This window comes from Struthio camelus, chromosome 5 (assembly GCF_040807025.1).
Source record: "Struthio camelus isolate bStrCam1 chromosome 5, bStrCam1.hap1, whole genome shotgun sequence".
NCBI lineage: Eukaryota > Metazoa > Chordata > Aves > Struthioniformes > Struthionidae > Struthio > Struthio camelus.
The window spans coordinates 47441773-47454775 of record NC_090946.1 but is presented as its reverse complement, the minus strand read 5'-3'; the positions used below and the strand labels follow the sequence as shown (position 1 = coordinate 47454775).

Genomic DNA, 13003 nt, shown 5'->3' with positions numbered 1-13003 from the left:
TCCCATGAAATGCTAGTTCCCATGTTTTTTGTTTTTTTTTCTTTTCTTCACACCTCATGGGATTACAGGGAGGTCAACTGTGAAGGTGGAAGTTAGGTTTAGCCTAACCACTTTCTACCTGGCAAAAATTCAAATAATAAGCAGTATAATATAATTAGTAGCTTAGAGTTGTTTTATTGTATGCATTTGCATGTCTAAGCAGGTTCAACAACGCATCAAACTGTGACACATCTCTAATGGTTAACCAAGGTCTTCTGTTCCCATAGTCTCAGCATCAGTTCATTGTTTTTATCTATTCTTCTGTGTTCTCAGACCATTTCCACAGAGTACAGAAAATACTTTTATGAAGGTCTTACCACACCAGACATCCCAAGGATGACTGCTAAACTAAGCATGTATTGACAGGTTTGAGTATCAAAACTGAGTAGTGACTTCAACATTGAATTCTCAAATGACGCTGCCCAGGCAGATCTCTATGACCACTCATACTTCTGTGCGACTTCCCTAACGATTCTGTGGGATTATGGATGTCCTAATCAATTTAATCTTTCAGAAAACACAAATTCTGAACAACTCCAATGAAACTAATACTATATACAGCAGGTACATATCCAGAAAAGAATTACACTAAAGGATTATCTACATTTTTCTTCTCCTCACAGGAGACTTACAAAAATGAAGTGGGGGGCGGGGAGGGGAAGAGTAGAAGATTCTCCAAAACTGAAGAAGTCACCTAATGTCACAAACCATTTGTCTGGTGTATTGAAGATGCCTGTTCTCCTTCTTTACTTATATCAAAGCAATATTCTCACATAAGGATTACTACAATATTTAACAGTTAACATAAATAATAGCTAACTTTTATGTAGCACCTTTGCTTCTAAAGGACATTGAGGTCCTGCATGAAACTACACAAAAATCGTTGGTTAGAGAAATAAGCAAGTCAAATATTTAGCAGTGCACATCATAACAAACCAAGAAACAGCATACAACTAGTAAAAAAAAAAAAAAAAAAAAAAACAACTGAAACCAAAGAGGTAGGCACTGTAAAATTAACTGACTTGGAATTTGCTTCTGACATCGGTGTGTATTTCTGTATAGTCAAACACAATTCTAATAATTAAGGATGAAAAAAAACCTATGATTTCAATTCTCTTTCACTGTTTACATTTCCAGTTTCACGCCAAGAATGGTAAAGGAAATCCAATTCCTCATGTTAAGGGGAAAAAAAAAAAAAAATCACCAAAATAGGGAAAATAGGTTTTATTCCAAAACCATCTTGAAAAATGAGACAATAGGAATTCTAGTTTTATTGAAATTTGAATATATTAAAAATAATTTTTGAATATATTAAAAATAATCTTTTGTAAGTTTAGTATCATCAAACAAATTTTAGTAACTTATTCCCTCGTGATGAAAATAAGTATAAAAATTAAAATTTCTTCCTTTACTTTCTTCATTGTCAGAAGATCAGAGCAGTTCTCTCTTAAGCAGCATTAGAGATTCTGAAATAGTTTTGCAGGTTCACTTATTATCTATAAAGAAAATAGTCTGGGAAAAGCAAAAGATAATTAACTGTGGCATAATACTTACAACATGAATGTCTGCTCTAGTTTTTTCCATGACACCAAATTTAAAAGGAGAGGAATTTAAATCAAAATATTATAGTTGCATCATCAGCTTTGTCACCAACTCATTGAGAGACACTGGCCACGTCATTTATTGTGCTGTATCCACTATATTATTCATAATATATCCATTTCTCTAAAATGCTTTGACTTCTCCAATACAATGCCAGTTAAGATAAATGATTATGTATTGAAATGTCACTCAAGATCTTTATTTTGTAGGCTTTTATTTTCCAAAACATTTTTCTGATTTTTAAAAGTATCAGGTCGCTTGTATCCTTATTTTCTTTGCCTACTCTTTACACATATAGTTATTTATCATCTAGAAGAAAATGTCTAGTTTATCACAGTCATCTGAGGTCTTTACATTTGGACTTTGATTTAAAAATCTCCTAGGGTACCAAGTGATCAGAATTAACTAAATTAAGGAAAAAAACACACAGCAAAAGAAAATAAATCCATCATCCATTTCAGCTCACTAACCTAGATTTTCTATGGTACTTTAATCCCATAAAATCTCAGAGTAAAGCCTGTTACGATATAAAAGGAAAGTGCAAAGCTCCCAATTTAAGGACTAGTTACAACTCATTAAAGTAAGGACACATACAATTTGAAGCATTAGAATGTATGCTGAAATATAATTAGTGGCTAAGAATCAAACCTGGATGGATTAAACTAATTCCTGGAATGCTATTATGGAGAGTACCTTGTGGAGAAAGAATGATCCTTCTGTTTGCACAGCAACTAAATAGCTTCAATTTACTTTTAAATTGACTTGAATAGAGATAAAGGCCCAGCATTTCAAAACGTGGCCTTCTAAATACAATCAGCCTGAATTATGCCTGTTTCACACTGCAGTACTTGCAACCTGGTTACAGGCAGAAGGGATAAGGCTGCACTCAGCTTATTTCACTGCTTAATTTATATGGTAATTGCCATACCACAGCCAGAATGGAGAGCATCTGCCAAAACTGAAAGCCCCACAATAATAAAACTGACATGTGCTGTGATATTGTTGAAGTGCTGACTAAGAAACTTCTTTTATCTCCTCTTGAAGCTATAAAATGGTATTCGTGTTATTACTAGCAGGGAATTTTAACAGCCTTGCATTGACAGCAATTATGTAACACATGCACAAAACAATAGAGTTTCACATCACTTAATAAATCCTTGAGCTCTCTCAGTTCCAGATCTCTCGCTGGCTGGATTTTATGGTCTGGTAGCTCTATCTGACCTTCAGAACACTGGAATATAAAAACTACAAAAGCATTAGAAAATTATTAGAAACAACGAGCTTTTATCCCTGCTATATCTATTTAATGAAGAGGGCATGATGCATAATCACGGGTTAATTAAAAGATTTGCTCTCTCACTTTTCTCTGTAGATAAATGCTGTTGTGAACCCCTGGCAATAAAACAAGCCGGGCACATGCATCACACTTCCTACTAAGAACACCATCCTTTAACCAAACAGCAGCTGCATAAAAAATAATTTTATTCCTATGCTGTGTAACTTTTCTTTTGTCAGCTTTTGTCAATTTTTATAAGAATAAGAACATTTCATTAACACAAGGAATCTAAATTTGTCTATCAGTCCTTCTTCCAACTGATACTATCAATTCAGCCTCCAATACTAAGCTTTAAATATTTTACTTCAACATATTGCACCCAAAATTCCCAGCTTTAGCACCAGAAGGCTCATGAACAAGCTATAAGCGTTCTACTATATAGGTTTAAAAAGCAAACAGACAGAGAAGTATGGGTAACTGAAAAATAAAGAACAGGAAAAGTTAAAAGCCATTTCTGTATCAGAATTTATTCAACAGATAAATTAGTACAGGACAAATTCCCCTTCCTTCTCCTTCAACCAAGAATTATTTGATAGTGGTATCCTTTCAAAAAAAACAACAATTTTCAACCAAGCAGTTCAATTTCAGAAACTGAAGACTTGCAGAGATTTGCTTGGTACCGGAACAGAGAATAAGTTAGCTATCAAACAATAATTTCAAACACTGAGAGTTCAGTTCCTTTACTACTTACAATCAGAAAAATGCTTGTTACTATGCATTAATATTTGCATGAACTCATTATGTACCATTTATTATGCACCACCTTGCACTAGTTAAAAATGATCAGCTAGCTAGACCTCTGTACATTATCCTAAATTTTAAAATTATGTCCAAATATTTCAAATTATTACTCCATTCCCTAAGCTACAGTTGAAAAACATTAGTAAATCAGAGCTAATAAAAAGAGCTTTTGCTAGTCACAAATTATTTCACATCATAGTACACCCTACTGTCACAAGTTCTCCTGACACTTAGTTTCATTTCATTGATCCTGGTCGTACTACCATTCTGTATTATTTCTTTCTACCCTTCAGATCTATACTCCTGACCTATTATTCTGCAAGTGTACCATTCAAAAAGATTTTGGTGAGTGTATGCATAATCATTACTTTTAATCTTTCCCCACAAATCAGTCCATACTCTCTTCATTCTATAAAGGAATTACTTTTGCCATTCCTTGAACTCACCTTATTCTACACATACCTTTATAAGAAAGCGTCCAAAATTTATTATGGCACTGTATTTGAAATCACAGCAGTTCTTACAAATATAGCCCATGATGCCTCCCTTTGACCACTATAAAAAAAAAAAAAATCACAGTCCTTCTGCTGCTTTACTGCGCTAAAAACCCTCAGTTGCTTTTTGCTATCACTTTGAAGTTGCTTTCCTCATTACTGCTATGTTTGCCTCTATAAATACTAGTAGTAACAACACCATTGGGTATTAATACTAGACTTGATTTCCCCAATGAATTATCTTAAATGACAAACGGATACAGAGAATTGCACACAAGTGACAATTCCACCAATAAACACCACCCAACTACTTTCCCTATGTCTTATATTTATATACAGATCATCTTATCCTAAGGCAAGAATCTTTGGAATTTTTTAATAGAAATAATATTAACTACAAAAGCACACCTTGGAAAGCGTTTCTTCAATAAAAAGATTATATGAAATTAAGAAAATAATATAGGTAGCTTCAACAAACACAGTGAAGTCCTGTAGATGGATCCTCGCAAACAAGAAGCTCCCAGCACTCTTTCAATGTGCTTCTATTACACTTCACCTCCAGTGGAGGGCAGGCACCAGAAGTTTCCTTTAGAATGAGGACGCCCTGCTGAGAGACACCACTTCTCTTTGAGGGAAAGCTTTGACTTACAGAAAGAAAAGCAGGAAAAATGTCTTCTAGAATACATTTTCATGTTTGCATAAGCAGTTATCTGGTTTTAGTCTTTTTTCCATGAATATCACAGAAAGTGAGAATTGTTGTGTAACATTTACAGTTAAGCATTCTTTTTATCAACAAAGACTGTTTAATGTTCAATACACACATCTCTCTCTCTACCACAGTATATTTTCTATATTACTTCACAATAGGGTATTAGAGAAGACGAATTCTCCCAAAGAAAAGTATGCAGCCTTTCAGCTCTAACTCAGGACTACTAGTAGTCCAGGCAGAAAAGACTATATACCTGAGACATCAACAAGAACTAGATCCCACCAGGAAGGCCTGGGGAGCCCCTTGTATATCAGAAAATGAAGACAATCAGAGGAAGAATGCGGAGGTGCTCTAAGAAGAGGGCAGTCACTGCATAAAAAGGGAGATTCTTAATACAGAGATTTCTTTAATTTTAACTGGTTTTTTTGCATTAGGGAGAAGGAAAAATACTACATTGTTTGGTTTATTCAAAAAAAAAAAAAAAAAAAGAAAAGCCTGTGAAAACACAGTGCAAACGTTCTCAAAGGCATAATTTAAAAGTATGTAACTTATTCCATAACAAAGCTATTTTCTCCCAAATACAATTGGTAGAATAGGAAAAACAATAGTGTTTCATATTAAGAGGTGGAAAAAAAGATATCTTCTATAAAGTCTAGTCATGTTAATATAATTGGCCTCTTTTTAGGTACTTTCTGAATAGAATCACAGAATCACAGAATCGTTTAGGTTGGATGGGACCTCTGGAGATCATCTAGTCCAACCTCCCTGCTCAAGCAGGGTCCTCTAGAGCAGATTGCCCAGGATCACATCCAGGTTGCCCAGGATCACATCCAGAAATGGTGGAATAGGTGGAACTAAATGTAACGCACCATTAAGGAATCACATCTTTACAGATGTGTATGCTGGGATGGAAAAATGAGATACAGAATTATCACTACCATGCAATATTATGTACCAATGTATATAATACAATATTCATAAGCAGCACCATGCTGACACGTAGAGATAACGGGGGGGAGGGGGCGCGAAATCCAAAGCAAAATGCTAAACCAGACAACAGAAAACAGCCCAAGAGCAGAACTTCCAACACTGCCTTTTCCACAAACAGAGAAAATTATGTTAAAGATTAGGATTTATCATAAAATATGTCATAAATATCATAAAATATGACCATAACCTTTAGACAAGGGCAAGGATATAAGCATGCCTGAGTAAGAACTCTCTTCACCTCAGCCCTGAGGCTAAGTACTAGGGAAAACAAAATCCATAGTGCTAGAGATCATTAATCTAGACCAAAGATGAGACTGTCATTTGCAAAAAGGAAGTTCCTGGTCTCCCCCCACAAACCTGTTCATGTTTATTTTTCAGGAAACAGTCAAAGTACAAGCATTGTTCAGGATGTTCTCTTCCTTCAGAGGAGTATTCTCCCCATCACTGGGCTAGGGAGATACTATCCTTGTTTATACTGTTTTGGCCCTGAACTTTCTGTACCTGAATGCATATCTCAATTCCACCACAGGAGAGATGAAGATGTCCTCCCCCTTAAACTTACAATGCAGGGGTTGGGTCATCCTCTTAAGTGAAGGGAAGTGTAGATAAAGCTACTGAGATGAAATTACTGAGGTTGAACAAGGTGGAGGAATATTCTAAGACAGATGCTAACTTCATAGGTTGTGTTTCTGAAAGAAAGGGCACAATCATGATCAGTAACATGCTTCGTACTTAACGTTGCTTGGGTGTGTTGGCATGCTCTGAGCATGTCTAACAGACAGAGCCTATAGACATCAGAATACTTGGTCTGGGAATGAAAAAACAGATTTGGGCATCTCATGCCTAACTCTGCCAAACTGGCAACACACAGGAACGCTCAATAGCGGAATGTTAGGTATCCATGTAATGTTTCCAGCAAAAGTTTACACTCCTCAGCTTTTCAGATTCCTGAAAAGAAACATTTTAAGTGAAGATTTTCTGGAAAGGGAACTTCCCAACTTTCCAAGTCCTTTTTGACACTGGCCCACGCTATGCAACATAACTAAAAAATATACTGCTGTATACCAAAAAAAAAAAAAAACCTAATTGCTGCTGTAATTAGACTACTTAGATCAATAAGGAAAAACCTTTCAAAGCATTTCCCAAAAAAATTTTGTTTGATTCTGTAAATGGGATTATAGTGTTTCTGAAAAGAAAGTTATTGTATTCATGTAAGAAATATGGCTGCTGTCACCTCAGAAAGCTATTCCTCGAACCCTTTCCAATAGGCTGCCAACATAAATCAAAAATATTTCCAGGTTTCAGCTAAGCTTTCTCATAGAACTGTGTGATTATCAAATGTATCACAGTACGTTATCAGCTCAAGTTAATATATTGGACTGTAATATCCAGCTTATCTACAGCTTTAATGGTATTCGTATACTCTTAGCAAGCATACTGAAAAAAAATCTTACTACTATTGTCTTTCTAGTATTTTCACATAAATATTATATAGCTTAAACCGAAGCACATGAGATGTCAACATCAATATTAAAAATACTTATAATAAAAATAACATCCTGCTAGAATATCTAAGATGTTTTTGGCCCAGGAGCCACATGTGGCTGTCAAACAGTTTGATGTCGTTCGTGAAAGTATCAGCACCCTGTGCATCTGCTATGCACATTACATCCTTCACATTCAGAGCTACTGTTTGATTACATACCCATCTCAGCCTAAGTGTCTCAAGAAAACATTAGAAGCCCTGCTACATAGTTTACACATGGAGACACACATATATAAGACAAAAAGTTTGCAGCCACTAAATTTCTATCTTGACATTTATTGTAGACTCTAAATTACATAGTCTTCAATCCTAAAACAGAAGGATGCATCTATAAGCCACTAATGAAAAGCTCGTAACCATGATCAGGACACTTCAATGACAAAAATCTTCTGCTGTGGACACTTGTACTAACCAGGTAAGTAGTTAATTATCATCTTAATTACACCACAGCAAGAAACCATTGTCATAGCCTTGGAAACTGTGGTCCTAGATGTTAAAATGGAAAGAAGAAAAGACCCCAAATAAATCTGTAAGCGTATCCAGGTAACAGCTACATACATACAAACAGACCAGTATCACGAAAACCCTAAAACAACACTGATCAATATGCTTCACTGTCTTAAATTGGAAATATGAGCCTCATCAGTTCACTGAAAAGTGTTTTGAAGGGCCTTTGGTGTGAGAGCAGTGCAGCAATATGTGGTGGTTTTAAAACGTAACTGGATGAGGAAAGCCACTATCTTGCTTTGAGGACATTCAATTTATCTCAACCATGAATTAGAGATGACAGGTTGAGAGGAAGGGGAGTTAGGAAGGAGCTAAGATAGGCCTTGCAAGTGGATAAATTTAATTTGGTTTAGCTATGACTGGAGGAGGGTAGATAAAAGGATGACATGATTAAAAGAGCAATAAGCAAATGCAGGAGCATTGTTATCTCGTATTTATCAAGGAAGGCATAATATAGGAGGATGTAGGAAAATTATTTTCATGAATTCTGTCATTGCCTAAGAAAAAAGGTTTCCAATAACAATCAGCTTGACAGTGTCAAATATCATTTACAAATAAAGACAATTAAGGAAGTAATACAGTTACAGTTAAATTTAAATCAGGTTAGAGACGTTAAACTGAAGGAGACTTTGGATAATGACTACAAATAGGACTACAATGAATTTAGAGATGGGTGGGAAGTCAAAGATAGATTGCTTGTTATTTTAAGATGGCAAACACCGTAACACATAGGATAAAAAGATGAGAAAAAAAGGTTAAGTCTACAGAAGAAAATGAGATCACATGCAAGAGAGATTTGGAAAGAGAACAGGAATAATGTAGTGGTGAGAGGAAGAAAACAGACAAAACGCTTCCTTCATTCACTAGTAGCTGGGAGGAGTACAGAAGACAGCTGCTTCTCAGCTTTTTCAAAAATCTTCCTTAATAGAATTGGTAACCGTCTGTATTTTGGGAGAAGGACAATCAGCACATTACTTTGATGGAGAATTTGATCATCCTCATCTAGAAAGCCATTTTTTTGAAATAGGTCTCACTGAAAATATCAAATTCCAGCTACGATATGTAATACACAAGAATAATGCACAACTAGTATTTATGAAATACTTATGAGAACCTTTGATGCAAGTTGGCAACGTTATTTAACCATAGTACGGATGGAATTCTGTTTAACTGGCCCTAGCATTGAGATGTATACGATATTGCTAATTTTCCATATAAATCAGAAACAGCATGAAGATTTTAACTTAAATTTAATATTTTAAATAAAGTAATATTTAATATTTATATTTTGTTGAATTTTAAAGTCTTCATGCAATTTGTTTTTAATTGTTTTCAAATGATCGATTATAAATAATTCTAGCAGCTGTTTTATTACTGTCCAGTAGCACTCGGAAAAACTACCAATAAGTAGAAAAATGTCAGTCATATGAACAGAATATTTACTTTCATTAATCTATTTTGTATTGTGTATTATTTTGGGAAAGTTTTCTCTTATTGCTCTCCATGTGTGTAGCAGTTATGTCAAGAACACTTGAACATTCGGAAGAATGAAGAACACGGAACACTAAAGAAGAACACTGAAGAACTCTCCAGTGAAGAACACTGAAGAACATCATTCTCATTCTGAAAACTTTTTTGTACAAATACCATTGATAAGAATGGATTCTGTAAAGCTTCAATAAACAAGATCTAGTTTGAAGCTTGGCTAAACAGCATTAGTATTTCATAAATAATTTCTGAAGGAAAAAAACAAAACATAGAAAGTGGTATGTCTCAACTTCATTTAGATACATTGTCCTTTTCACCTTAAGCTGTTGCAAAGAAATATTTAATGTGAAATCATTTTAGCAAAAAAAATTTACTTTTAGGGATAAACATATGCTTACTGGGAAAGAAGACATTATATGATATTATGTGAATTGAAATAAAGATATTTGCCATGTATAACGTTACTGCACAACATACAGGAAGAACCTAGAAGGATTACAAATGCACAAAGTAGTCCAAAAAAAAAAAAGTTATGGCTATGTTCCTATGTCCACTGCAAGGACATTGTGACAGAAAATCATATTACAAGATTGCCTAATCTTAGACAACTTACTTTCCAAATATATGACAGGAATTCATTTTGTTCTCTTTTTCCTTTTACAGGGGAAGGACGGAATAATGGTAGAAGTAAGGAACAAATTATTTATCTAGAATTTGTCTAGATGAAGACTTATTTCTCCTTTCTGAAGAATTTGCCTACTACAGACCACAGGATCAGGCGTGTTGAGTTTGATCAGTTTCAGGGAAAGAGCTGGCATAAAGTCATGTCTACCACCAACACCCTCTTCCCCCCATCATCGTGATCCAAAGTAAGCCACAGAATGGTGTACAAAACTTTCTCTAGCACTAAACAATAAAAATTTTATCCTGTGTTTTCCTTCCCCACAGATACATATGTTCTGCATCAGGAAAAAAAGAATTCTGCCTTTTGGAGTAAGCTTCTCCAGATAACATTCCCTGACAGCACCGATGTATTTACTAGCTTTTATATGTTCACTCTGCACCACCTCCACCAAATCGCTCACTTTCCTGCAAAGATCAGAGTTCAGATAACAGAATACATCTAATTATCATACTATATGATATCGAAAACACTTGAATAATTAACAATTATATCTTGTGTTTCACCACTGAATCAGATACACTTATGAAAATATAATTCCTAGAGAAGCATTGACATCTGATGACACTAAATTTAAGACCAGACAAACTAAATATAACTTGTGTTTTAAAAGTACTTACCACAAGAAAGACCATTAAAAAAAAGTTAAACATTTTAAAAGTATGTATCCATATCTCAGTAATGATAAGAGGTTGCTACACACATCACTCAATATAGATTTGAATGTATATATTTAACAAAAACACCAAAACAAGCATCCGTGTCTAGATTTTGGCAGCAGGGAATCAGCCTCCAAACATCCATGTAGTCAGTAAACCTTACCTAACAGCTTGCTTGGGTATGCTTTTAAACCTTACCTTCTATTGTGAGGAAACTTGCACATCACCCAAATATGCTACTGGATTAATGCAAATAGCCAACTAGTTAAAATCTAAAAAAATAACTACATTTATTATTTTTTCTATAAAAAAGTCTTTTCATTAATGCTCAGCAACACACATTTGGCAGCTGAACGTTTTTTTTCCTCTCTGAAGCAGGAGTTAACAATGCAATTCATCCAACAAAGATAAGCTCAGTGGTTTCCAGGAAACTGGAAGATGAAAGAATGTGGAGAGAGTCAGCCATGGTTTCAAATGAAGAACAAGTGAACTAAGGTCAAACTAAAACCTAAAAGAAATTCAACAGGGCCTAGAAACCACAATCCAGATACATTTCAGTTGGACTACAACTTCACAGTGCATTTTAACAATGCATATAATACTTTCTTTGGTATATTAATTCACTGAGGACAATTTTTTTTTTTTAACAGAAGTAAAGGAAGAACTCAAACCGCACAGCCCTCAATTTCATTACTTCAAGTATATTATTTAAGCAGATTTTCTGATTTTTATATGAAGATCATAAAGTACATTAAAGTGTTATCTTCCAGCCCTGTTCTGTGCGCTCATCCACAGGCCCAGCTGAAACAATGATGTCTCATAGCATACATGAGGTGAGGTGTAGCAGAGTGATGCATAAATGTTGTTACAATTTCAGAAGCCAGCATCTAACAGTCTGCTTCAGAAATACTATGAAGGTATTCCTCCTCCATGCAGAAACAGGCAAAGTAAGGCGAACGAAACTACCATTGCATGAGTTCATTTGGATTATTCCTTCGTTTTATAGTAGTAGAAGAAATACAAGTTCTCTCTATACAAAAGCAAAATTCAGTAAAGTTACCTTTATACCTGCTGCAACTTAACTTCCTAACATGCAGAGCTAAACTCTTCCTACTTAAGCTTTCCATCATTTCAACTTAGGAAACAAACCAAATACTTCATCTCAGGGTTTTCTTTATATGTTTTTTTTAAAAAAATCACCTCTCAGCCATTAAATGTGAAAAATGAAATAATTTAAACTTATAAAGACCATTATAACCATGCATTCAGAAATGATATTCCTAACTGCTGAAAAATCAGCTGCTCTTCTCAGAGAAGAGAATTTGTTCTCTATTTATACATAGTGGGATTTATACTCCAGTGGTTTAGGAAGCAGTAAATGAGAAATTTAAATGCAACATGAACTTTAAACAGACAATTTAATCAGCTGAGCTAGAAAAATAACTGAACATTAGAAGTTGCACACCTGGAGTCCTGCTAGATGTGAGAGAAAATCTGTCGCAATTTATATTTTATAGCACAAAAATGGCAACTTTTTCACCAGTAAAATATCCCCTAGAACTATGCCTAGGCATTCTTCTACTGACATACAGTGAAGAGTGCCACCTATTGAATCACAAACAGTATTTCCTGAAATAATGAAATTATTCTGGAAATACGCCACCTACATACTCCTTCCTCTCCCCCAAGCATTCAGTTTAGCTTTTCATCTCATAGTTTTTGGCAAAGAACAGTTTTGCAGCCAAAACAGTTGATATTCAAACTTTTACTTTGGTATAGAAATGAGGCATCAATCCACATTGTGTAAAAGCTTTACTTTTAGAGATTCTGACCCTGGGAATAAGACCTCCTAGCTAACTTATACAGATGGGACACACACACTCAGCACCAAGCAAAAAAGTATTAGCCAATTGTAACTTGTCGCATCAGAAGATACCATGCTATTCTGTCCAGTCTGCTCTAGTAATAACCATATTCTCCAGAGATTTGTGATTAGAAGATACCAATGATATGAAACTAAGTGGTATTTTCTGGAGGTTGTCCTTCCTTCACTCAAGAAAGCGTGCATTTTCTATATACATTATTATTAGAGGAGAAATCCTACTTTCATTCATAGCTGGACGCTTCTTTATTTACTCAGGCAACACAAGTTTCTCGCAAAAGACAAAATACAAGATACCCCATACCCATATGCTAAAATCTCAGTTATA

The 13003-nt window shown here is 34.9% G+C and overlaps 1 protein-coding gene across 5 annotated transcripts in view; it reads right to left on the bottom strand.

Moving 5' to 3' along the window:
• The window catches only part of FSIP1 (fibrous sheath interacting protein 1), a 99271-nt gene that overhangs the window by 41185 nt on the left and 45083 nt on the right, over positions 1–13003 (bottom strand). For 4 of the 5 annotated variants that reach the window (XM_068946282.1, XM_068946284.1, XM_068946285.1 and 1 more), the window contains one exon: positions 4181–4273. The exons of the other annotated variant lie outside the window; for it this stretch is intronic. In XM_068946282.1, the coding sequence (XP_068802383.1) occupies positions 4181–4273 (93 nt within the window). The remainder of the gene's footprint in view (positions 1–4180; positions 4274–13003) is intronic. 5 annotated transcript variants of the gene reach the window in all.